Source organism: Bacillus rossius, chromosome 2, assembly GCF_032445375.1.
Source record: "Bacillus rossius redtenbacheri isolate Brsri chromosome 2, Brsri_v3, whole genome shotgun sequence".
NCBI classification, from domain to species: Eukaryota; Metazoa; Arthropoda; class Insecta; order Phasmatodea; family Bacillidae; genus Bacillus; species Bacillus rossius.
The window spans coordinates 127,583,194-127,610,984 of NC_086331.1; the positions used below are offsets into that span (position 1 = coordinate 127,583,194).

Here is a 27,791-nt window from a genome sequence, read left to right on the forward strand (position 1 = left end):
ATATATATATATATATATATATATATATATATATATTTCATGGCAGCATGGTCAAAGGCGTGGGTTTTCCATACCAGAGGGCCAAGCTTTTATGGTTCGAATCATCTCGCTTCCATTATATTAAAAAAAGTCTATAAGTGTCATAATAACACAGGTAGGTAATGGAATATCGCCCTTTGGTAAATGAGTCAAAGAGATGCTGGCGCACTCGAGGAACAAACAGCAGAAACAAAGATGGCGAACATAATGTTATTCAATATCGCGACCTCCAGCAGACGAACACAATATAGTGGACATTACATCATCCAAGATAGTGACCTCTAGCAGACAAAAACAATATGGCGGACCTAACATTAGAATTCATGATGCCTGAAATTTCCAGAAAAAAATGGTGGAAGTTACTAGAAAACAAAATGGCGGAATACTAGATGGCAGAATTTAAGATGGCGGTCTGGTTCAAGGTCACTTAAAATGGCGGCCGGGATCCAAAGACACGAGTCAAGGTCAAGGTCATCCATGATGGCTGTTGTGATATTACAATCCAAGATGGTGGCCAGCATATGGCCCCACAACCATGAACCAGCAGGAGGAACCATTACATACTACTATGAATTGATAATAAAAATACTAATTAGTGATGGAAAGAAAGGGATATCTAGCAGTGGTTTATTTGTTATTTTAAGAGCTGTATGTTTAAGCATCAGTGTCTAGGCAGCTTTCACAGCTTCTTTGCTGTGGAAAAATGATTTTTGTTGCAAAGTTAAGTTTACAAATGGCATACAACTATAAATATTTTTGACGTGACAACGTCTAATAAATCGATGAACGCCAGCTGCACGCACGAAAAAGTGTTCTGTTGCGCACATTGTCCCGTTACGCTGTGTCCCGTTACGCTCATTGTACGCTTGCGCCGCATCTATCTCTCTTCCACTCGATTGGAACAACCATCGATTTTACTTTTTCGAGGCACATTAAACTTGAAACACCCCCATTCGTTTCCTACTTTTCCTATCATCGTCCTATCTTTAACAGAATAACACAGATTGGAAGAAGTTAAATAGCAAACATGTATAAAAGTTATAGTTAAAATAATCTGTTTTTTAAAGTAATAAACATATTTGAATTAATGAGTGCAAATAAAAGTAAATTTATCAAATTAAATTGTAGCTTTCATTTCACTCCTTTGTATCCATACAAAATAGTGATAATTCAATAAAAAATGATTCAATTTTATTCATAAAAGTATGCAATCATTTCATCAATGTTTTGTTATGACGTTGCCACGTTAAACTATCGTCCGTAAACCGACTTTACAGACAACCAATTTTTTTGTTTTACTGCACGTATGGAAATAACTGGGTGGGAACACAGCAGAACAGGGCAGGGGCGCGGAGTCGCCAGAGGTGTGGAAGTGAGAGTTGTCGACCAGTTACCTCACGCGGGAAAGCGCGCCCGGCCGCCATGTGGGTCAGGCGGCCGGCGACTTTCCCGCCACTCGCCGCCAGGTGCGCCACCGTCGCGCGCCGCCAGGGCTGCCACCTGCCGCCAGGTGCGCCGCAGTCCGCGCGCAGCTGCTGAGATGGCGGCGTCGCTCGCCAGCTGCGTGCTACTGGCCGCGCTCGTCACACGTGAGTACCGAGCCAGTGGCGTAGCCAGGATTTGTGTATGGGGGGTGTTAAGAAGTATGCCACCCCCCCCCCCCCACGTTTTATAGCGGGGTCCTCCCCCGGCAAAATTTGGATTTTAAGGTGTAAAGTAGTGCTATTTTAGCAATTTTCGGTACTTAAATTTAAATATTGTAATGGTAAAATTGTTATTAAATTTAATATGAAATTTGATTGAGTGATGAATAAGAAATTAATTAAAGATTTGGTGCTAGGTGGGGGGGGGGGTTGGAACCCCTAACCCCCTCCCCTGGCTACGCCCCTGTACCGAGCCCCCTGGTCCTCGTTTCACTTACTCAGGACAGGCTATGTTGAGAGACCCGTATAATTCGCGGATTCTTTTCGTGTTATGCTAAAATTCAAATAATTATACCTAAGTTTTGCTTCTGTCATTGGTTCACTGTTAATATGGAGGACTGAGGGCCAATTAGAGATCCTCACTCATAGAAGTGTCGAATCACAGGCCACCCAGTCGAGACGACTCACAAGTCAGCAGCCAATTAACAGTTGGCATTTGCCCGAATGTGTAGAGAATATTGGAGTCTATCCTGGAGGTCATTGAACGCGCGAATTTTACGGGTCTCTAGCCCTATGTTCGTATCCTCAAGCCACAGTTTTATAGTTGCTTGTGCGTTTTGACGCGATAACGTCTTGTAAATCGATGAACGCCGGCTGCACGCACGAAAAATTGTCACGTTCCGCCCGAGCCGAGCGTGCAAGAACCGGCCAACCACCGTGCGAGAAAATCTTCTATAATATCAAACAGGTTAAGGCGGGCTTTTTTTTTAACTATTTGTTCGTGATTATATTTAAACAAATTATTTTAAATTAAATTTGCAAAAACTGAAAGTTAATATTTGAAAATTAAAAAGTATGCAATGTTTCATCAATGTTTTCTTATGACGTTATCACGTGAAATTATCGTCCGTAAACCGACTTTACAGACAACCCCCTTTTTTTATGTATTTCGAAGATAAATAAATAAATCAGATTCGTTGTTCAACTGTTCTCCGAGGCTTCCACGCACACGCACTACCAATGTAAAAAACAGCGGTTGCAAGCGAGCAGCGGGAAAAGTAGACCAGGCGAGTAGCGAGTGAACTTGAGCAATATAATCGAGGCTTGGCATGCGGAACCGAGCGACTTGTCAAGGAGATGTACTTGCAATTGGGGAGACGTCTTGAATTCGATGTTTTATATTGAATGGTGCTTGTGTCTCGTTGCTTTCTATCACCCCATAACTTAGGCATGTGTATCTACCATGAATTTCGAAACAGTCTGTATAGTGAGCTCGATATCACAAACGTTAATTACTGCTGAAAAATAAAAAAAGAAGTAATTTTATGTGTTCGTTTTTCGTGAAATATGTTTTGACTGAGACACGAAAGACTTAACTGTTCAATGCAGCAACAACAGAAGATAGCACCTTAATTCTTCAGCATTACACAAATGTTATCTTAAAAATAAAAGAGCGAAACTTTAAGTACTCGCTAGAGATGTGTAACACATGACCTCGTTAACAAGAAAAGTCATGTGTTCTCATGGTGCAATACACTTATGTTATAATACGTAACAGACACAGAGCCTCTAGCCAGGATAATACCGGCTTCCACAGTCAGATAATAATAATTTAAGCAAACTATTTGCAGGTAAATCAAATTGGGCAAGTAAATAACTTTGCCACAAGACTGTGCAAGCGGGCCTGAGTCTGACTTTTCTATCTTTGCTTACGAATACACGAATTTTCAGTATCTAAGACATGCCCAATTGTTATAGACTGTCTTTTTTATTGTTGCCATAAATTCGTTATTAAAATATAACACATGTTCAAGACACTTTATTATTTATTTTAAAGTAACCTTCTCTTAACATAAATTCACTTTATTGCTCTCGATGTATGTAGGCCTAAGTGCTTGCAGTTGCTCGAATTGATTAGGTATAGTGAAAACTAAGTTGTATACATTATTCAGCCAATTTTTTTAAAAATATATAGCAAAGCAATTTTTATAGTCGTTAACTACCGAAGCAATAAAATATTGATTAAATGTGATCAAATATTTTTTAAAAAAAGTGAGCGAGCTAGTCTTTCGGTACTCGCCAGTGATGAGTAAACATATAACCTCGATGACGAGAAAATCCATGTGTTCTCATGTTGTTCATGTTGCAAATAAACTAATACCAAACTCGGACACGAAATTTAACGTGGAATTCTAAAAATAATGCCGAGCGTCATAAATTTACTGATAAATAATATATTCGCTTTTCAAGTGACAAAATTCCTGGACGCGAATACGCACGTACTATCTGCGCCCGCCACTGGAATAATCCGTGGCTTGAATCGTAAACGTGGCTTGTCACCATCACGCGCAGATAGCAGCACGAAACAGCAGGAAATCTTAAATATGAGAACCGACTGTAATAAAAGTGAAAAAAACTCGAAAAAATCCCTAAACCCAGCTTTGGACCTGATTTTCGATGAGAAATTCTATTAATTTATTAATACACTGTCCATCTTGTTAAAATTCACTAAACAATTAATTCTATATAATTTCCGCACAGTTGGAAGTTATAATTCTGTGGAATTACTAAAATATTAACCTGAAACATTTTAAAACACCTATTATAACACTAAGTATATGTTTGTACATTTGTTTTTGCTTAAACCACTGAAAACAGTCTGTAATTACTTCCTACAAATAAACCTTAACCTTATTGAACTAAGCCAACATTATAATTATTATATTATATTTTAACGTTATTAAAAAGTAAAAAAAAAAAACTTTTTCCAGTGGTGCGATTTCAACCACGTCACTTAAGGTAAACAAGCGTGAGCCTACCGCTGTGCTACTTTTTTTTTAAAAAATTTTTTTTAAGATGGGTGGCACACAGACAAGTCTTGACAGTCACCAGTGTGCCAATCATCTCCCCCCCCTTAATGTTGTATTGTTATGTCACCCCCAGTCATTGAGAAATTGTAGTTGTGATTGTTGGTGTATTACGACAACACAAATTACATCCATGTCTTACCCGGGATTCGAACCCAAAGCCCCCGCACCGTAGCCCGGTGCGTTGTAGACTGCGCCACGGAGGCCTACTCCTACTAAGCCCATTAGGAACCTAGAAGGAGAATATGTGCTAATATTATTGTAATGCCAGTTTTCTTAAATATTTTAAAACTTGTAGTCTAATTGATAGAGACCTGTATAATTCGCGGATTCTTTTCGCGATAGGATAGAGTCCAAATACTTTTGACTATATTTTGCTTCAGTGATTGGGCCATAGTTTATCTGAAGGACTCTGGGCCAATGAAAAGTCTTTAACAGAAGAATTAGCGAATCACGATCATTCCAGTCAACAGGTGTTACGAGTCGGTAACCAATCAGCAGATGTAATTTGCACGAGTGCATAGATGATCGAGTCTATCCTTTAGGGATTTGAAATTGCGAATTTTACAGGTCTCTAGTCATCGAGGTTATATTATTAGGACATCCAAGTAAAAATGGCACGCAGGATAAAGGTTTTTTTTTTTTTTTTTTTAAATTTTGACTCTCTTACGGCTTCAAATGCTCAAATGTTTAACTCTCTGACCCACGTGTTTACTACTTACCCACTGACTGAAGTTCATAAAGTACTGTGGGTATGACCTATGGACCGGAAAAATTCGCGGGTTCAATGACCTGCAGGATGAACGCCATAGTTCTACGTACACTCGGTCAAATGTCACCCACTCATGGGCTGCTGTCTTGTGAGACGTCCCAACGTAGCAGCCTGTGATTCGATAAAGCTTTGGTCGGGTGTTTCTCATTGGTACAGAGTCATCCAGGTAAGTTGTGAGCCAATAGCAGAGGCAGCACTGAGGTTTACCTATTTGTATTTTAGCCTATCGCGAAATCAATTCGCGAATTTTTCCGGTCTCTAGTCATTTGTAGAGACAGGAAAAATTCGCGTATTCATTCAGCGATAGGCTAGAATTCAAATACATATACCTTTTAGATGATTTTGCTATTGGCTTACTGTTCATCTTGACGAATCTCAACCAGTTATAAACGTTCAACCAAAGAAGGATCGAATCACAAACAAACCAGATGAGGAGACTTACAAGTCGGCAGCCAATGAACTTGCTTTCTTTGCCCAAGTGTACAGGGGAATGTGCAGTTTATCCTGAAGGCCATCGAAACCGCGAATTTTTCCAGTCCCTAGTCATTTGTAACGCCGCAGAAAAACCTCGCAGTCCGCTGTCCTGTCTGTCTTGTCTGAAGCGGGGTTCACGCGGTTACGCAAAGCGTTGGAGCGGGTTTCCCAACAGCGCGGTGAGATGGCGCCGCATCGCGCGTTGGCCAATCCGCGTGACGCAGCCGACACGGCCTCTGCTTACACATCTACTCATAATTCACAAATGGTCGACCTCGATGTGCACAGAGGCATTCAGCGTGACACTGTGAATAAATGAACTACGAATCAGTTTAAGACATGTGCACGGTTTTTGTCATGACTAGAGACCGGAAAAATTAGCGAATTCATTTCGGGATAGGCTAAAATCCAAATAGTTATACCTCAGTGCTGCCTCTGCTATTGGCTCACAACTCACCTGGATGACTCTGGGCCAATGAGAAACGCCCAACCAAAGCTTTATACGAATCACAGGCTGCTGCGTTGGGACGTCTCACACGACAGCAGCCAATGAGTGGGTGACATTTGACCGAGTGTACGTAGAAATATGGAATTCATCCTGCAGGTCATTGAACCCGCGAATTTTTCCGGTCCCTAGTCATGGGCTCATGGTAAATTGTGAGGGTGCAGCAGTACGGTGACCACATTCTCAATGGCCCCGTCAAGAGCGGGACGACACCTCTCACCGACCTCAGCCAATAACCACAGGAGAAAAGCTACAGTATTTTGTGAAATACCTTGACACGAAATGTATTCGCGAAATACAGGTGTCCCTAACCATTGCTAGAGGCACGATCATGTGGTTAATATCGACAAAGCAGAAATAACAGCGAAATTAAGTCAATACACCGCCAAACACCGAAATGGAAGTCAATACCACCACATAACACCGAAATGCAGTGAATTTCACCTCAATTACCTCACAGCTATTAAAATATACAATTAATTTCATAAATCTTTAGTTTGAAACCTAAAATGTTAAGTATGAAGTAAGAAAAAAATTATTTAGTTTCTAACTATGAATTTTTCTAAGTCAAATTAATAAAAGCAGTCTGTAGCTGATACCATACAGGTATGAGTAAAGGCACAGAGAAACATCACAAGAAAATGTACATGTATAACGATTTTGGGCTTTAACATTGCATTTTTTTTAATTTTTCAATTGCAACGAGGAGGGCGCTAAGACTCTTGTAATAATGGGCGCACAGACACGTGTACTCGAGGGTGCACAGACTCGTGTATTCGAGGGAGCACAGACTCGTGTACTCGAGGGCGAACATACACGTGTACTCGAGGGAGCACAGAATCGTGTACTCGAGGGCGCACAAAATCGCGTCCACGAGGGAGCACAGACTCGTGTACTCGAGGGCGCACAAAATCGCGTCCACGAGGGAGCACAGACTCGTGTACTCGAGGGCGCATAGAATTGCGTCCACGAGGGAGCACAGACTCGTGTACTCGAGGGCGAACATACACGTGTACTCAAGGCGCACAGACTCGTGTACTCAAGGGCACACAGAATCGCGTCCACGAGGGAGCACAGACTTGTGTACTCGAGGGCGCACAGAATCGCGTCCACGAGGGAGTACAGACTCGTGTACTCGAGGGAGCACAGACTCGTGTACTCGAGGGCGAACATACACGTGTACTCGAGGCGCACAGACTCGTGTACTCAAGGGCGCACAGAATTGCGTCCACGAGGGAGCACAGACTTGTGTACTCGAGGGCGCACAGAATCGCGTCCACGAGGGAGTACAGACTCGTGTACTCGAGGGCGCACAGAATCGCGTCCACGAGGGAGCACAGACTCGTGTACTCGAGGGCGCACAAAATCGCGTCCACGAGGGAGCACAGACTCGTGTACTCGAGGGCGCATAGAATTGCGTCCACGAGGGAGCACAGACTCGTGTACTCGAGGGCGAACATACACGTGTACTCGAGGCGCACAGACTCGTGTACTCGAGGGCGCACAGAATCGCGTCCACGAGGGAGTACAGACTCGTGTACTCGAGGGTGCACAGACTCGTGTACTCGAGGGCGAACATACACGTGTACTCGAGGCGCACAGACTCGTGTACTCAAGGGCGCACAGAATCGCGTCCACGAGGGAGCACAGACTTGTGTACTCGAGGGCGCACAGAATCGCGTCCACGAGGGAGTACAGACTCGTGTACTCGAGGGCGCACAGAATCGCGTCCACGAGGGAGTACAGACTCGTGTACTCGAGGGAGCACAGACTCGCGTCCACGAGGGAGTACAGACTCGTGTACTCGAGGGCGCACAGAATCGCGTCCACGAGGGAGCACAGACTCGTGTACTTGAGGGTGCACAGACTCGTGTACTCGAGGGCGAACATACACGTGTACTCGAGGCGCACAGACTCGTGTACTCAAGGGCGCACAGAATCGCGTCCACGAGGGAGCACAGACTTGTGTACTCGAGGGCGCACAGACTCGCGTCCACGAGGGAGTACAGACTCGTGTACTCGAGGGCGCACAGACTCGTGTACTCGAGGGCGAACATACACGTGTACTCGAGGCGCACAGACTCGTGTACTCAAGGGCGCACAGAATCGCGTCCACGAGGGAGCACAGACTCGTGTACTCGAGGGCGCACAGACTCGCGTCCACGAGGGAGTACAGACTCGTGTACTCGAGGGCGCACAGAATCGCGTCCACGAGGGAGCACAGACTCGTGTACTTGAGGGTGCACAGACTCGTGTACTCGAGGGCGAACATACACGTGTAGTGGAGGGAGCACAGACTCGTGTACTTGAGGGCGCACAGACTCGCGTCCACGAGGGAGCACAGACTCGTGTACTTGAGGGTGCACAGACTCGTGTACTCGAGGGCGAACATACACGTGTAGTGGAGGGAGCACAGACTCGTGTACTTGAGGGCGCACAGACTCGCGTCCACGAGGGAGCACAGACTCGTGTACTTGAGGGTGCACAGACTCGTGTACTCGAGGGCGAACATACACGTGTATTGGAGGGAGCACAGACTCGTGTACTTGAGGGCGCACAGACTCGCGTCCACGAGGGAGCACAGACTCGTGTACTTGAGGGTGCACAGACTCGCGTCCACGAGGGAGTACAGACTCGTGTACTCGAGGGCGCACAGAATCGCGTCCACGAGGGAGCACAGACTCGTGTACTTGAGGGTGCACAGACTCGTGTACTCGAGGGCGAACATACACGTGTATTGGAGGGAGCACAGACTCGTGTACTTGAGGGCGCACAGACTCGCGTCCACGAGGGAGCACAGACTCGTGTACTTGAGGGTGCACAGACTCGTGTACTCGAGGGCGAACATACACGTGTAGTGGAGGGAGCACAGACTCGTGTACTTGAGGGCGCACAGACTCGCGTCCACGAGGGAGCACAGACTCGTGTACTTGAGGGTGCACAGACTCGTGTACTCGAGGGCGAACATACACGTGTAGTGGAGGGAGCACAGACTCGTGTACTTGAGGGCGCACAGACTCGCGTCCACGAGGGAGCACAGACTCGTGTACTTGAGGGTGCACAGACTCGTGTACTCGAGGGCGAACATACACGTGTATTGGAGGGAGCACAGACTCGTGTACTTGAGGGCGCACAGACTCGCGTCCACGAGGGAGCACAGACTCGTGTACTTGAGGGTGCACAGACTCGTGTACTCGAGGGCGAACATACACGTGTAGTGGAGGGAGCACAGACTCGTGTACTTGAGGGCGCACAGACTCGCGTCCACGAGGGAGCACAGACTCGTGTACTTGAGGGTGCACAGACTCGTGTTCTCGAGGGCGAACATACACGTGTAGTGGAGGGAGCACAGACTCGTGTACTTGAGGGCGCACAGACTCGCGTCCACGAGGGAGCACAGACTCGTGTACTTGAGGGTGCACAGACTCGTGTACTCGAGGGCGAACATACACGTGTAGTGGAGGGAGCACAGACTCGTGTACTTGAGGGCGCACAGACTCGCGTCCACGAGGGAGCACAGACTCGTGTACTTGAGGGTGCACAGACTCGTGTACTCGAGGGCGAACATACACGTGTAGTGGAGGGAGCACAGACTCGTGTACTTGAGGGCGCACAGACTCGCGTCCACGAGGGAGCACAGACTCGTGTACTTGAGGGTGCACAGACTCGTGTACTCGAGGGCGAACATACACGTGTATTGGAGGGAGCACAGACTCGTGTACTTGAGGGCGCACAGACTCGCGTCCACGAGGGAGCACAGACTCGTGTACTTGAGGGTGCACAGACTCGCGTCCACGAGGGAGTACAGACTCGTGTACTCGAGGGCGCACAGAATCGCGTCCACGAGGGAGCACAGTCTCGTGTACTTGAGGGTGCACAGACTCGTGTACTCGAGGGCGAACATACACGTGTATTGGAGGGAGCACAGACTCGTGTACTTGAGGGCGCACAGACTCGCGTCCACGAGGGAGCACAGACTCGTGTACTTGAGGGTGCACAGACTCGTGTACTCGAGGGCGAACATACACGTGTAGTGGAGGGAGCACAGACTCGTGTACTTGAGGGCGCACAGACTCGCGTCCACGAGGGAGCACAGACTCGTGTACTTGAGGGTGCACAGACTCGTGTACTCGAGGGCGAACATACACGTGTAGTGGAGGGAGCACAGACTCGTGTACTTGAGGGCGCACAGACTCGCGTCCACGAGGGAGCACAGACTCGTGTACTTGAGGGTGCACAGACTCGTGTACTCGAGGGCGAACATACACGTGTATTGTAGGGAGCACAGACTCGTGTACTTGAGGGCGCACAGACTCGCGTCCACGAGGGAGCACAGACTCGTGTACTTGAGGGTGCACAGACTCGTGTACTCGAGGGCGAACATACACGTGTAGTGGAGGGAGCACAGACTCGTGTACTTGAGGGCGCACAGACTCGCGTCCACGAGGGAGCACAGACTCGTGTACTTGAGGGTGCACAGACTCGTGTACTCGAGGGCGAACATACACGTGTAGTGGAGGGAGCACAGACTCGTGTACTTGAGGGCGCACAGACTCGCGTCCACGAGGGAGCACAGACTCGTGTACTTGAGGGTGCACAGACTCGTGTACTCGAGGGCGAACATACACGTGTATTGGAGGGAGCACAGACTCGTGTACTTGAGGGCGCACAGACTCGCGTCCACGAGGGAGCACAGACTCGTGTACTTGAGGGTGCACAGACTCGCGTCCACGAGGGAGTACAGACTCGTGTACTCGAGGGCGCACAGAATCGCGTCCACGAGGGAGCACAGACTCGTGTACTTGAGGGTGCACAGACTCGTGTACTCGAGGGCGAACATACACGTGTAGTGGAGGGAGCACAGACTCGTGTACTTGAGGGCGCACAGACTCGCGTCCACGAGGGAGTACAGACTCGTGTACTCGAGGGAGCACAGACTCGCGTCCACGAGGGAGTACAGACTCGTGTACTCGAGGGCGCACAGAATCGCGTCCACGAGGGAGTACAGACTCGTGTACTCGAGGGCGCACAGAATCGCGTCCACGAGGGAGCACAGACTCGTGTACTCGAGGGCGCACATACTCGCGTCCACGAGGGAGTACAGACTCGTGTACTCGAGGGCGCACAGAATCGCGTCCACGAGGGAGCACAGACTCGTGTACTTGAGGGTGCACAGACTCGTGTACTCGAGGGCGAACATACACGTGTAGTGGAGGGAGCACAGACTCGTGTACTTGAGGGCGCACAGACTCGCGTCCACGAGGGAGCACAGACTCGTGTACTTGAGGGTGCACAGACTCGTGTACTCGAGGGCGAACATACACGTGTATTGGAGGGAGCACAGACTCGTGTACTTGAGGGCGCACAGACTCGCGTTCACGAGGGAGCACAGACTCGTGTACTTGAGGGTGCACAGACTCGTGTACTCGAGGGCGAACATACACGTGTACTCGAGGCGCACAGACTCGTGTACTCAAGGGCGCACAGAATCGCGTCCACGAGGGAGCACAGACTTGTGTACTCGAGGGCGCACAGAATCGCGTCCACGAGGGAGTACAGACTCGTGTACTCGAGGGCGCACAGAATCGCGTCCACGAGGGAGCACAGACTCGTGTACTTGAGGGTGCACAGACTCGTGTACTCGAGGGCGAACATACACGTGTAGTGGAGGGAGCACAGACTCGTGTACTTGAGGGCGCACAGACTCGCGTCCACGAGGGAGCACAGACTCGTGTACTTGAGGGCGCACAGACTCGCGTTCACGAGGGAGCACAGACTCGTGTACTTGAGGGTGCACAGACTCGTGTACTCGAGGGCGAACATACACGTGTACTCGAGGCGCACAGACTCGTGTACTCAAGGGCGCACAGAATCGCGTCCACGAGGGAGCACAGACTTGTGTACTCGAGGGCGCACAGAATCGCGTCCACGAGGGAGCACAGACTCGTGTACTCGAGGGCGCACAGACTCGCGTCCACGAGGGAGTACAGACTCGTGTACTCGAGGGCGCACAGAATCGCGTCCACGAGGGAGCACAGACTCGTGTACTTGAGGGTGCACAGACTCGTGTACTCGAGGACGAACATACACGTGTAGTGGAGGGAGCACAGACTCGTGTACTTGAGGGCGCACAGACTCGCGTCCACGAGGGAGCACAGACTCGTGTACTTGAGGGTGCACAGACTCGTGTACTCGAGGGCGAACATACACGTGTAGTGGAGGGTGCACAGACTCGTGTACTCGAGGGCGAACATACACGTGTAGTGGAGGGAGCACAGACTCGTGTACTTGAGGGCGCACAGACTCGCGTCCACGAGGGAGCACAGACTCGTGTACTTGAGGGTGCACAGACTCGTGTACTCGAGGGCGAACATACACGTGTATTGGAGGGAGCACAGACTCGTGTACTTGAGGGCGCACAGACTCGCGTTCACGAGGGAGCACAGTCTCGTGTACTTGAGGGTGCACAGACTCGTGTACTCGAGGGCGAACATACACGTGTACTCGAGGCGCACAGACTCGTGTACTCAAGGGCGCACAGAATCGCGTCCACGAGGGAGCACAGACTTGTGTACTCGAGGGCGCACAGAATCGCGTCCACGAGGGAGCACAGACTCGTGTACTCGAGGGCGCACAGACTCGCGTCCACGAGGGAGTACAGACTCGTGTACTCAAGGGAGCACAGACTCGCGTCCACGAGGGAGTACAGACTCGTGTACTCGAGGGCGCACAGAATCGCGTCCACGAGGGAGCACAGACTCGTGTACTTGAGGGTGCACAGACTCGTGTACTCGAGGGCGAACATACACGTGTAGTGGAGGGAGCACAGACTCGTGTACTTGAGGGCGCACAGACTCGCGTCCACGAGGGAGCACAGACTCGTGTACTTGAGGGTGCACAGACTCGTGTACTCGAGGGCGAACATACACGTGTACTCGAGGCGCACAGACTCGTGTACTCAAGAGCGCACAGAATCGCGTCCACGAGGGAGCACAGACTTGTGTACTCGAGGGCGCACAGAATCGCGTCCACGAGGGAGCACAGACTCGTGTACTCGAGGGCGCACAGACTCGCGTCCACGAGGGAGCACAGACTCGTGTACTTGAGGGTGCACAGACTCGTGTACTCGAGGGCGAACATACACGTGTAGTGGAGGGAGCACAGACTCGTGTACTCGAGGGCGCACAGACTCGCGTTCACGAGGGAGCACAGTCTCGTGTATTCGAGGGAGCACAGACTCGCGTCCACGAGGGAGTACAGACTCGTGTACTCGAGGGAGCACAGACTCGTGTACTCGAGGGAGCACAGACTCGTGTACTCGAGGGTGCACAGACTCGTGTACTCGAGGGCGTACATACACGTGTAGTGGAGGGAACACAGACTCGTGTACTTGAGGGTGCACAGACTCGTGTACTCGAGGGCGAACATATACGTGTATTGGAGGGAGCACAGACTCGTGTTCTCGAGGGCGCACAGACTCGCGTTCACGAGAGAGCACAGTCTCGTGTATTCGAGGGAGCACAGACTCGTGTACTCGAGGGTGCACAGACTCTTGTACTCGAGGGAGCACAGACTCTTGTACTCAAGGGCGCACAGAATCGCGTCCACGAGGGAGCACAGACTCGTGTACTCGAGGGCGCACAGACTGGCGTCCACGAGGGAGCACAGACTCGTGTACTCGAGGGCGAACATACACGTGTACTCGAGGCGCACAGACTCGTGTACTCAAGGGCGCACAGAATCGCGTCCACGAGGGAGCACAGACTTGTGTACTCGAGGACGCACAGAATCGCGTCCACGAGGGAGTATAGACTCGTGTACTCGAGGGAGCACAGACTCGCGTTCACGAGAGAGCACAGTCTCGTGTATTCGAGGGAGCACAGACTCGTGTACTCGAGGGTGCACAGACTCTTGTACTCGAGGGAGCACAGACTCGCGTTCACGAGAGAGCACAGTCTCGTGTATTCGAGGGAGCACAGACTCGTGTACTCGAGGGTGCACAGACTCTTGTACTCGAGGGAGCACAGACACTTGTACTCGAGGGCACACTGTCCGAGCCCTGAAACCGGGTCCGCGGTGATGGAGCTATCACCACATGGAGCGCGGATGTTATCCCGGCCGGGTGAAGCGCTGGTTTGCGCAACCGGCAAGTGTGACGTACGCAGCCTCTGTCTGGATGGCCCCGCTTTCCCTTGGCGACGCAGTCTGTTGCAGCTTAACCTTCTGTCCGTCTTCGAACGACCGGCCAATGAATACACACAGTACACCACAGTAGGGGCATGCGTATGTCGCGAAACATTCCGAGGCTAGCTGTAGTATCGTTAGGGACTGGAAAAATTCGCGTTTTCGATGACCTTCAGGATAGACTATACATTCCTCAGTAAACTCGGGAAAATAACGCCTGTTCATTGGCTGCTGACTTGTGAGTCGTCTTAACTAGTTTGCTTGTGATACGATACTTCTTTGGTTGAGTGTTTCCCATTGGCCCAGAGTCGTCCGGATGATCAGTGAACCAATAACAAAAGCAGCTTAAAGGTATGTGTATTTGCATTTTAGCTATTGCTAGAGACCGGAAAAGTTCGCAGATTCATTTCGCGATAGTGTACAGAGGACTGTGTAGACTATCCTGAAGGTAATCGAAACCGTGAATTTTTCAGGTACCTACGTATTGCGAAATGAATCCACGAATTTTTCCGGTCTCTAAGCATCGTCTGTGCTCTGTGATTGGGAGAGTTTCTCGGGCACATGGCGATTGCTACAAGACCAATCACAGTGATTCAGCACGCAAGTCCCGAGTGGCTCGGTCAACTAAGGCAACGACTTCTATCGCAGACGGCCGCCAATCACAAGAAATAAACCGCTGGTGCGGGTATACCTTGTTGCATTCTAACAGGCCATCAGATTTTTCTCGCCGAGAATGCCTTCTCCTACTAGTAAATTAGTACTGTTGGCTGGCTGTGATGACGTTACCGCACGCGCACTACTTACGGCGTTGCGCTACGCTAGTACGTTCTTTATACCATACGTGCTGCGGATAGCACGGAAGATAATGGCATAGAAAGTTCTGGGCTGTTTCAACCCAGGAAAAATGTTTTATTTTTACCAAAAGTCTGGTGTACATTCCTAATTAATAGGCCAGGAAAAATTCGCGGTTTCGATGGCCTTCAGGATAGACTACACAGTCCTCACTACATTCGGGAAAATAACGCCTGTTCATTGGCTGCTGACTAGTGAGTCGTCTCAACTAGTTTGATTGTGATACGATACTTCTTTGGTTGAGTGTTTCCCATTGGCCCAGAGTCGTCCGGATGATCAGTGAACCAATAACAAAAGCAGCTTAAAGGTGTGTGTATTTGAATTTTAGCGTATCGCGAAATGAATCCACGAATTGTTCCGGTCTCTATTAAACAGTATGTCCATAAAAGAATGTCCCAGATACAAATTTTAATAGGTTCATCTGTAAGCGTTGTAGAGTTTATGTTCTAGGTCACAATTAAAGAGTAACTCGAACATTTTCTTTTTTTGATAAGCGCATGCGCGGGTACTGCTTTGTTGTTATCTCGCCTGCAGCGCTTCCTGCGCAAAATGGCGACTCCTGAGCGTAAAGCGTTTTGTGTTCTGAAATTTTCTAAGAGTGAATCGATAACTTCAGTTCAACGTGCGTTTTTTTTTTTTAATTGTTGAAGTCCCTGACCGTTGGATTGGTCGTAATGGTCGAGACGACAGAGCTCTTTTTCGCTGGCCTCCACGTTCACCTGACTTAACGCCATGCGATTTTTTTTCCTTTGGGGCTTTATAAAAGATCGTGTCTACGTTACATTGCTATCTAATTATTTGCCAGAGTTAGGCCACAGAACTGAAGTGGCTATTGCTTCCATTATTCTGAATATGTCAACCAAAGAGTGGGAAGAACTGGACTTAAGGTTTAGATGTCTAACTAAAGGTGCACATATTGAACCTTTGTAAGAAATCTAGGTAATTTTATCTTCTGTTTGATGTATGATTTGTTGTAAATAGTCTAAATTAAACTATTATAATATACCATTGAAACTGAACCATTCTTTTATGGACATACTGTATAAGTAGGGATCGGAAAAATTCGCGGATTCAATGACCTTTAGGATAGCCTCAATTATCCTCTGCATTTCTCAAGTAAACACGCGTGTTCATTGGGTACTAAATTGTGAGGCGTCTCCACTGGGTAGCTTGTGATTCGACGCTTCTTTGGTCGATAGTCTCTCATTGGCCCAGAGAGCTCCAGTTAAACTGCGAGCCAATAGCAGAACCAGCAGAATTGTACACATGTTTGAATTTCAGCCTATCACGAAATGAATCCGCGAATTTTTCCGGTCTCTATGTATAAGTACTTGCATACCACGACCGAAACCTACCGTCATCTGCTGTTGCCGTTGCCAACATTACGCCCATAAAGGTGGCATCATTTTTAACCTTTATTATAGATTGTAAAAAAATATATATAAAAAAACATCAAAAAATAATAAAACGCAGTGATAAAAAGAGATTGCTGTTGATTACGTCCACTTTTACTCGCCATTCCTTAGAACACACAGACCGTGCGACGTGACACACATCTTCAAAGTGTGCATCGCGTCGCGCATGAAGGACTGTGGGTTGCGTACCCTTGAATGCGCGTTCTCTAGCGGCGAAATAAAACTTTTTTTTCACTTACAAAATGTTGATTTTAATTTGTGCTAGTTACCATGAAACGTCGTAACATTGATTCTTTTTTTTTTATTCCGTATAACAACTTAGAAATAGGAAATCTATAGACTTCATCTATGGAAGCTACCAAAAGGTTCCTTTATTGGTGACGAGTGCTGTGATCACTGATGAATAGAGACCGGAAAAATTCGCGGGTTCAGTGACCTCCAGGATAGACTCCAATATCCTCGACACACTCTGGCGAATGCCAACTGTTCATTGGCTGCTGACTTGTGAGTCGTCTCGTCTGGGTGGCCTGTGATTCGACACTTCTATGAGTGAGGGTCTCTAATTGGCCCTCAGTCCTCCAGTTTAACAGTGAACCAATGACAGAAGCAAAACTAAGGTACAATTATTTTAATTTAGGATAACACAAAATGAACCCGCGAATTTTACGGGTCTCTACTTGTGAGTCGTCTCGACTGGGTGGCCTGTGATTCGACACTTCTATGGACGAGGGTCGCAAATTGGCCCTCAGTCCTCCATATTAACAGTGAACCAATGGCAGAAGCAGCACTAAGGTATACCTATTTATTTGAATTTTAGCATAACACGAAATGAATCCGCGAATTTTTTAGGTCTCTACTGATGAATCGTCATCGATCGTCTACAATAACAGAACTATGAGAAGTGCCCAAACAGGTGAGTGTGCTTTGCCAGTCGTTTTGGGCCGCTCGGCAGAGATTTTCGTTCATACTAGGCGATTCGTGACGAAGTAGGATGAATGAAGTATCTGATAACTGAAAGTAGATGTTCAAACACGCCATCTTCAGCGGCAATGCATCCGCCGCACTCGGGTGCACTGTGCCGACTACGACCACTTCCAAGGTCCGTCTACAACGGTCCGAACCCGTGGACGGTCCGTGTGCTTATCCTGATGTGAATCACGTCACTTGGTATCGCGATGTCTGATGTCCGAATGTACTGGTTTCTAAAGTAGTCACCAGAGCGCAGTAAATATATAGCGCCAAAATAATGGTTTTTGTTTACTGTTTTCATGCTTTGTAAATGAGTACGCAGCTAAGTTTTGAATATTTAGTTAACTTGTGAAAGTTGAAGGAGTTCAATTACATTCATTTATTCTGTAAGGCAAAAGTAATTGCTAATGATCGTCCGTTATTTTCTGTTCGTCTTTTTTGAAACGGGAACCGGAAACAGCAAATATCACGATTGTCCTTCTTCTATGCTACCAAAAAACACAGATTGGGATAAAAAGTTCAAGTTGATGAATGCATTCGGACCAGGGAGATTCGGACCATCTCCACACTATCCATGACGTCAGAGCCACGTGGACCAAACAACGATCAGTGTCCGTCGGACACAATTTTGGACATTGCAATTGTAGACGGGAGTTTCCTCGAACGCCGTGTTTTCCAACTACTCTGAGTCAAATGAGACTTTATATTCACGGTGGCGCGTATTTGAAAACGCTGCGTTTTGTAAACCGGAACGTAGGTATTTACGATAAGCAACATGTGAGCCTTTCCTAATATGTAGCACGTGCTCTCTTGTGCAATCAAAAATTAAGAATTTTTTAAAGACCCCAATACTTCATTGCCTTCACTACTATTAACAGGTATTAAACTATTTGCAATATCACATAATCTTTCAACCAAATAATAATGTTAGTCAATGCACAAACCAAATATTGGTTCAATTCTTAGAGATATTGTCCAGAATTATCTTTGGTAACACATTTCTGACCCAAGCATGTGTCCATCTGAAATTTGTGGCGTTAACATTTAATTTGATCACTTATTACATTTACTCTACAAATTCCAAGAAAAATAGTTAAATACACCGTTTTAGTTTAAAAGAGAGTTATAAAATGTGAGAAATGAATTAAAAACTTTTTTATTCATAAAATCTAATTATGAGGCCCGAAATCCACCACAGCATATGCACAAAGTGCTGTTTGCTGCCAAATCAGAAACAAAAGAACATTAAAATACTCACATTTATCAATTACTTGCATGCTATCAGTCCTTATTAAGAAGTTTTTAAGAATTCCTGGTGCAATTTAAGATTTTAAGGGCACTTGTTCATTTAAAGATAAATTAAGGACTATTTGGGGATACTAAGGAGGCGTACACACCCTGTAATATCCATGGAGTTAGGGAGTTATGAATTGTCAGGAGATGGCATGCTGTGACGTATTTGAAGTTACTTTTTAACCTCGCCATCTATATGTCCCGCCCAAAACATTGTGCAAATGGTGCTTGATAGCGTCAGATGATGGTAAGTAAGCCTCGAGTAAGAACCTCCGTCTTTAAAAAAACAGTCACTGCCATACAAATAGTAATTTAAAACTGTTTTCACAATGTAATCATTACACTTCCATCCAATGTTTTTGGGTAGCTAACAAATATGGCGCAACACTTAGCTGAAGAAGGAAAACGGTTTCACACAGTTACCTTGTAAACATGCAGATGTGGCCACCCCTGGTAATACCACTGTGTTGTATGGTATCTTTTAAGGTCTTGTCACACGGTCAAATATTTGCTTGCAACGTCTTCCAATATGTTGTGTCAAATAAAGTCGGAGGGTTATGACATCACCGAAAACTTCGCTAGCACAGCCATTTTTGTTTGACAAGTTGGATGGCTTTTTTTATTATGTAACAAATATTGTTGTGTGATAAATTAATTAGTATGTATAAAAAAATAAAAATGCACAAATAGCATAACAAGTTCAAAAATCTCGTCCAGCTCTGTAATGCATTATTTAAATTCAAAATAAGATTAAAAAGGAAAATTTTGAGATAGCTCAGACCAAAAATACTTCAAATTTGATAGTGTGACACGATTTAAAACATATTTGAGGTTATCTGTCCAAATATAGTTGATGGAGAAAGTTTGAAGCCATTTTCCGTCTAATACTTCCCCCTCCAACTCTACTGTCAAATATATTGGAGGCAAATATTTGACAGTGTGACAGTGCTGCTATCTGCCATGCACGTGCAGGGTTGCCAACCCTGTCATTTCCTCCAAGGTCACAGTCAATTTCATTCTGCTTGATGTTTGGTGTAGACTTCTGCAGAGAAGTGAGTCGGTGCAAAATCAGGAAGTTTTATGTTGAATGTTTTATTTACGATATAAAATTGAGGCCATGTATTGGAATACCGCCTCTGAAGACTAAAAACAGGGAATTTAAGGAGCTGCATTGTAAATAACGCTACCACAGCTGCCAACAGCGTTCGCCCATGCAAATGCATGACCAAAAGGTCACCAGCGGAGACGCGAACGCATGACTAAGAGGTCTACAACCATTGCGGTCAACGTTGCGAGCACGCTACACATTGGTGAAAATTTGCGCATCATCTATGCGTATGTGATTACACCCCACGTTGATATAAAATTTTTTACTCCAAATAACTTCAGTTATCAGCCCCAAGTTTATTACACTTCCGTCACAAATTACCTTGTACAGAACCTAAACAATATAATTTGGAATAATTTATCCCGCTGCTCTCATTTTTTCCGTTTAATAAAAACATTTAACATAACTAAAAAATTTTTTTGCGTACACATAACTTTACAATAAACACTCGAATAGTAGGTAAACAGTTTTATTTAGAATGTATTTGTATGCTATGTTATGCTGAAATAAAATGTGAGATACACTATGTATATGTAATACACTTTTTATCCTGCTAAATTAAAACATTGCCTTTGAGGTCACAATAATTTAATATGTTTTCACTGGAATTTCGCTACTCCATGGCACCTGCAAGTGTTCTCAGTGATTCTCAGTGATTCTCCTCCGTGACCCGTGTAGCCTTCCACAGGCAGCTGCTTGGCAGCTTGTGTCAGCGTTCCTCAGCATTATGGGAACTATAGCTGACATTATCCAAATCAGGGAGGAAGGGGGGAGATGGGGGGGGGGGATAATCCTATTCTATGTGATATCTTATAACAAAATCCTATAGAAACTATCATTCCCTCCAACAAATGGAAAAAATTTGAAAGCAAACAGCAAGAAAAAATGGTTATATTCCCTCTCCCACCATAAATAAAAATTCTGCTTACGCTCCGGATTTAAACCTCTGTGGATGGAGAAATCTGTGAAAATTGGCACCTACTGTAGGTACAACTCCAAATTTTCTTTTGCTTCACACAGGAGTTTATTCATCAAAAGTCATTCCATTATATGTGATGGTAATTTTGAAAAGGGGCCTACACTCAAAGATGGGGTGGGAAAAGTTCCCCTAAGGACACCAAAACATAAGGACAAGCAGTCCATAACTGAGTGTGATATTTATTTCAAGTTTGTGACATTTATGTCATCCATCATCTAAAATAACAGACAAGAGAATTTTAACTTGCACATTCCATTAGGTACCTACTAACGCAAAGCCAGAGATTAAAAAAATAATTAATACTGATTAAATGCTGTGAAGTCTTTGATTATTGAATCAAACTTGAGAATTGCTGATTTTTAACTTCGAGACTTGCATCACCAAATATTCCTATTAAGAATTTCCAAGTATCAAGGGCTTCTACAATTTTTTGTGTTTAATTAGCTCCATTTTGCCTAGTTGCCTTTAGATTTAATTTTACATAACAGTGATAGGCACATTTACTGAGATGCAAAAAAACAACTAACTTTTGCTCAAAAGAAGATACCCAAATATTGTCCCTAAAATGTAACTACGCCTTTATTCCTAAATTAGATTACCCTAACTTTTCTTTTTTTTTAGTTATTTTACTTAATGTTATGCCTAACTTCATATTCATTAACAGCATTTTGCCTGTTTGAATTTTGCAAAATGTTCAGGCAAATATCTCTTACAGGAAATGCCACCACAAAAAGTAACCACGTGTCCTTCTTTAGAGAAAATGTGCAGGTGCACAAACATGTTGTAGCCTCAAACAATTGTGGATATTGGGGGCAACGTCATCTGTAAATTGTGGTAATGTTTCATTGTGATAGGAAGTTCCTGTCAGCAATGCAAAATCAGTGTTTGAACATTAATTAATCAGCATTTATCCAAAATGGCTAACCCAAAATATTTTATACATAACTTTTTTTTTATCTAGACATGCTGAATAATAATTCACTATTCAAAACTCAGTAACAGCTAATGATAAAATATTAAAAATGTAAGAATGTAGCTGTTGCACAGTTAAAAATATATTTGCAGCTTTCAATTACGTATGGTAGGTACAAATAATTATATGTTACATAAGCTACATAGAGACGTATGTTAATATTAAATTTTTCATTTACGTAACTGTAAGTTTTTTGTTGTTAATTTTACATTTGATGTATAATAATTTGATTCTGTTGTTTTTCAGACGTTAATGCGCTTGTTATACCTGAAGAATTGCCATCACTATTGTCTCTCATTTACTCAAATATTCCTCCAATAAAGAAAGGTAATAAAATAAATCACTTAGGTAGTATTATATTTGTATACACTAATATTTAAATTATTTTATTAAATTAAATTGAACAGCTTGTTAGACATATAATATACATATGGAAATTCTTTCTCAAGAGTTTTCACAATTTTTTTGAGGTAGGTATTCCACAAGAAAAGACATTATCTACAGCTTGAAAACAAAATAATGAAAATTGTATTAAAAAGAAAATTGGCTAGTAAATTCATTCTTCTACCTGAGTGAATATGTGTACGTGTGCTTCTTTAAAGACAATATTTTTAGATTCATTCCCACCCGAATCTCAAAAATACATAAATAGCAGCACAACTCAAATTTACAATAACTTGAACTAAGACATTTTTTTTTGAAATTTGAATTTTTGTTTCAGAACTGTTATTAATTGGCCTACTAACTGTTCTCGGCTTGATGCTGAGTTATGGGGCACTGTGTAAAAAATTATGAACACACCAAGACCAAACAGCCTGAATAAAAAAGAGAGGCAAATGGGCATATGTGTGTTTAATTGATAACAATTGTGATGGAAGGATACATCATTGCGCACTATTTTCCTACAGATCCTACCGAACTGTCTAAATTTTGTTAAGTTACACACCACAGATTTCATCAATAAATTTTTGACGTGACAACGTCTAATAAATCGATGAATGCCGGCTGCACGTACGAAAAAGGATGACTCATTGTCCCTTTACACACATTGTCCCATTACACTTTGTCCCATTACGCTCATTGTACGCTTGTGCCGCATCTATCTCTCTTCCACTCGATTGGAACAACCATCAATTTGACTTTTTCGAGGCACATTAAACTAAACACTCCCATTCGTTTCCTACTTTTCCTATCATCGTCCTATCCTTAACAGAATAACACAGATTGGAAGAAGTTATATAGCAAACATATGATGGCTAATAAATATAATTCAGTGAAATAATTATTTAAAACGTTATTTTCAGGTACTGATTCCCGGATAGGCTTGGGTTTTCGGTTGGGTCCACATGCCGATTTCCAAGTTGTATTGGAACTAGGCCCACAAAGAGAGACGGAGCCACTGGGCAACGACGTGAACGCCAAGAAGAGACGCCAGGTGCGCCCCGTTGTTTCTCCGTCCACGGAGCCACACGCCGACAACACTGACGCAGTGCTGTCGCCTGGAAAGTGGCTCCATTCCTGGAAGTCAGGCTTGGTCAGCAACCAAGTAAAGGTTGGTAATATTTGCACACCTACACTCTTACAGAAGTGTGTCCGTCTGTCTGTTCGTTCAAGCATCACACAAAAACTACTGGACTGATTTTGATGAAATGTTTTGCGTTTAACAGCTTATGATTACCTACACTTAAAAGCTGGTAAATATTTTATCTTACAATGACAGGAGTCAGAGATATAACAATAAAACCACATTTTTTTCACAACCAAGTACAACTAAAATAAGGTGAGCACCCATAACATGAAACTTTTTGTGTTTATAAGCTTATGATTAGATTTAAAAACTGGCATATATTTTATCTTACAATGACATAAGCCGGAGATATAACAATAAAACCACACTTTTTCACACCCAAGTGCAACCAATGAAAGGTGAGCTCCCAAAATTTTACATATATATTTTTTAAAATCCTACACATTTCATCATCTAACAAAATTAAGAAACTGTACAAAATTTACCTATGTTCCTTGAGGACAAAGGTTATATATAGAGAAGCCTTAATTAATAAATGATCAACTTACTTTCAACAGCAATAATTTACATTTCATTTTTTCCTGTTTATCTCGATGCGATGATCTGTAAAGCATATTTTTTTACAATCAAAGACTAGATACAGTTCATGCGGACAAAGTCACGGGCAAAAGCTAGTGACCTATAAATCATGAAAAGTAACTTTTTTGTCAATTTCGTGTTCATAAAAAATATGCATTTAGACAGAAATTGAAAATTTGAAACCTAATAATTACTGTAATACATTATGTCAGTCTTCGTGGCCAAATATGATGAGACATAATTTCCTTTTGGCATCAACCCTTAATTTTCTTCTCTGCCCAGTTCAAATTGTTACATTACTTTAGACTATTTCCCATTAATAAAATTAAGGCATGTTCCATTGCTCAACACAATTGTTTTTCAAAAGAGTGACGAAATGGCTTTGTTAGAGTGTTTTGTAAACACAATTGAAGATGCACATACTCAAAGTACTGCAATATAAGCTATACCTGAAACATTTACTTAATGATCTTGCATTTTCTTAGAAGTCACAAACAGTGAACTTGCTCTTCTGTACCAACTAAATAAACAAATTAAGGTCTACATTAGATTGTATATTAACTTGCTAACATAAAACTTCCATTGCTTCCGCCAAACGTTTGCAACTGACATTAATGCATGAATCGCTTGTGCTTCAGACAGGCGGACCAAGCATAAGATTGGCCGTTAAGTAGAGTGATGTAGCATTTACATCAATGCTCTGGATTTAGTTAGAAAAAGTCCTTTTTCTTCACGAGTGTACGAATGTAGGCCTCGTACTATTCTTGGGCTCTCTGTGGCTGTGAGTATAATCATGTTCCTGTGTCAAAGACCAATGGATCCATCCATCCCCAATTTGATATGATTCAATTGGTGGTTCCATTGCTTTCGGCTTGATTCATAACAAAGCAGTGCAACGTAGCCAGTTGTGTTCATTGACAGGAGGTAACTATTAGCTTTGAGCAATGTCACTGTGTTTAAATTGCTCCTGCTGTGCTGTGTATAGACCACCTGCAGAGCACCTTTCTTTCCCTATCCACCACTACCCATTGGTTTGCTTGTTCACCACTGCGGGCATTGCTCAACAGGTTTTAGGTTAGCGGCCCCAAAGCCGGGAGATTCGTCCCACTCGCTGGTGAATGGCTGTGGAAAGCAGATTATTAGCACCTGATGGTGCTTAAGCAGATTATTTGTTAGTGCTGTGCGCTCACCCTTCAATCCCTAACCCACTTTGGGTGGCAAGTCTTGGAGCTAGTCAACATTAATAATGTTTGCAGGCTTTCACGGCCATTGTCTGAAGTAGCTTGGCTTCTGGGTTGTAGCCGTGTCCTTGGCAAATAATTCACCAACGTTTCGGTTGACATTGCAGTCGCCATCATCAGGGAGCAGTTACCTACTCCTCCCTGATGATGGCGACTGAAATTTCGACCAAAACGTTGGTGAATTATTTGCCAAGGACACGGCTACAACCCAGAAGCCAAGCTAATAAAATTCTTTTTTCTGAATTATGTTCGGACTCATGTTCCCTTTCGATATGTTCAATGTTGTGTTTCACCCAGGCATTATTTTATTGCCACCCACGCAGTGTATGATTGCAAAATTATTTTCCCTTAGTATTGTGACAGTTTTCCTAGTATTATTTCTCTCGTCACTTTACCTAGCTTAATAGTAATCGCTGCAGCCAGATGTTTTAGTAGGTTATTTGTGGTGACCTGCTTTACATTTGACCTTTTGATCGTCCACTTACAGCCTCTCTTTGCCCTGCTGTTGCATTTTAGTACAGAAATTCTTCATGCACACCTTGGGAGCATTGAAGGCACGTACCCATGTTCAGCCTTTCATTGGTTCCCTTATATTGGTTTGAATCTCGAAACCCTTGTTAAATTTTAACTGCTTTTGTAACTGTTAAATTTTGGTAATTTATTACCAGTTTTTTTATTACATGAATTATTTCATGGCTTCAAATAAGGATTTAAGATGGGTATTTTTGTATATCCCACTTTATTGTGTGAGGTCAGGGATGTCAGTACAGGTCAAGTGTTTTCAACATTTTAAGGTGGTGATGTAACTCTTAATAGCTAAACAATGACACAAAATTGGCATGAAAATCTGAGTTCACGTTTCAGTTCACATGGTTTTATTAATTATTTATTTACATACTTGTTATTTCTAGTGCTCACAATTTTTTTTTATTGAGTTTGTTTCAGTCACCTAGTACTAAGAACTGTAATATATGGTAATGTATGTCTAACATTAACTTAGAAAGTATGCAATTTGCTTTTTGTTACAGAATTCTAACAAGATACGAATCGCAGAAGATCCTTCTCAAAGTAGCAATGAAATTGTGCTGCAATTAAAACAGCTCTATAAGAAAGATATAAACGTCAACAATAAACAAGACAGTGAAAACACAAAGCTACCTCAAAATTAAAACTTTTTTCAGGATTACTTTTATACAGTTTGAGTAAAGAATATGAGCAGTGCATGTCTTTAAAACTAAATTAAGTTCAATGACACTTAATTGTTCCTAATTTATACGATAAAACAAATTAAAATTTACGTATTTTTAGTTAATGCACTGAAGATGATTTTAACATTTGAGTGACCAGGAGGTGCTTCATTGCAAACTGAAAAATTGTGGTGACTGGCTACTATGAAAAATTATTTATATCTGGTTTTCTTAGTCCTTGTTTTTACAACGTGTATCTTCTCCAATCATCATACCTATGGTAAAACTCTACTTATTTAGTATATTTTGTACAATTTTTTTGTCAACACAACATAATATTAAAACATTTGCACTCTAATGTCAAAATTTAGTACAAATTGCTTATTTTTGAAGGAAAATTAGCTTGCATGTATAAGACATAAACTAGAGGGGGAAAAGGCTTCTCTGTGCCTAACAAGTCCTGCTCATGTGGTGGGTTGTGTGTTTGATCCCAACGCCTCGACTTGACCGAATCGTAAACCAAGTGGGTCGAAGCCCACTGTTAACTAGGAGGTCCCATCACCTTTAAAGACTGTGTACAACCATGTGATGTAAAATCCTATAAACAAAAATAAAAGGATATGAAAAGCATAAACCTAATAGCATAAAAAGTCAAAGTAGTCACTGAATGAGCGGCATGATTTGGAATGCAAGTGAGATGTGCCATTTAGAAATAAATGCAGTACCAACAAAGTGTGTAATTTTTTTCTTTTATGAAACCTTTCTTTGGGAAGATGCCAGAAACTTATTTTTAAGTGCTGCAGCACTAAAATAAAGTAAAAAATTTCGACACTTTACTAAAGGCTCAGCTTTACCTGCGGTGTTGTGTCATTTATTGCATATTCATTCCATTATTTTTCATCAAGGACCATATATATTTGGATGTTTCACCATACAAACATTGCATTTTTAGCAAATTATGATATACTGTATGCTACATGTTGTCTATTGTTTGTAAAGTCAAGCAAATGTTTGAAATTTTTGTCTCATTGTCATGGTCACTTCCTAGAATTTTTTTTCTAGGTTTCCACAGCTGGTAACCTAGAAACTGCTTTTATAATCTCAGTTTAAAACTATTCCTATACACAAATCTGCAATTAACAAAAAAATTAAAAATTTAACATGGCCGATGAAGCACAGCCCT

At 43.8% G+C, this 27,791-nt stretch overlaps 1 protein-coding gene across 1 annotated transcript; it reads left to right on the forward strand.

Moving 5' to 3' along the window:
* Window positions 1-1,518: 1,518 nt before the first annotated feature.
* On the forward strand, window positions 1,519-27,340 carry LOC134529809 (uncharacterized). The gene is made up of 4 exons (XM_063364271.1): window positions 1,519-1,628; window positions 22,320-22,400; window positions 23,378-23,625; window positions 26,450-27,340. The coding sequence occupies exons 1-4, from the start codon at window positions 1,580-1,582 to the stop codon at window positions 26,588-26,590; spliced, it is 519 nt and encodes a 172-aa protein (XP_063220341.1). The 5' UTR covers window positions 1,519-1,579; the 3' UTR covers window positions 26,591-27,340.
* The last annotated feature ends 451 nt before the right edge of the window (window positions 27,341-27,791 follow it).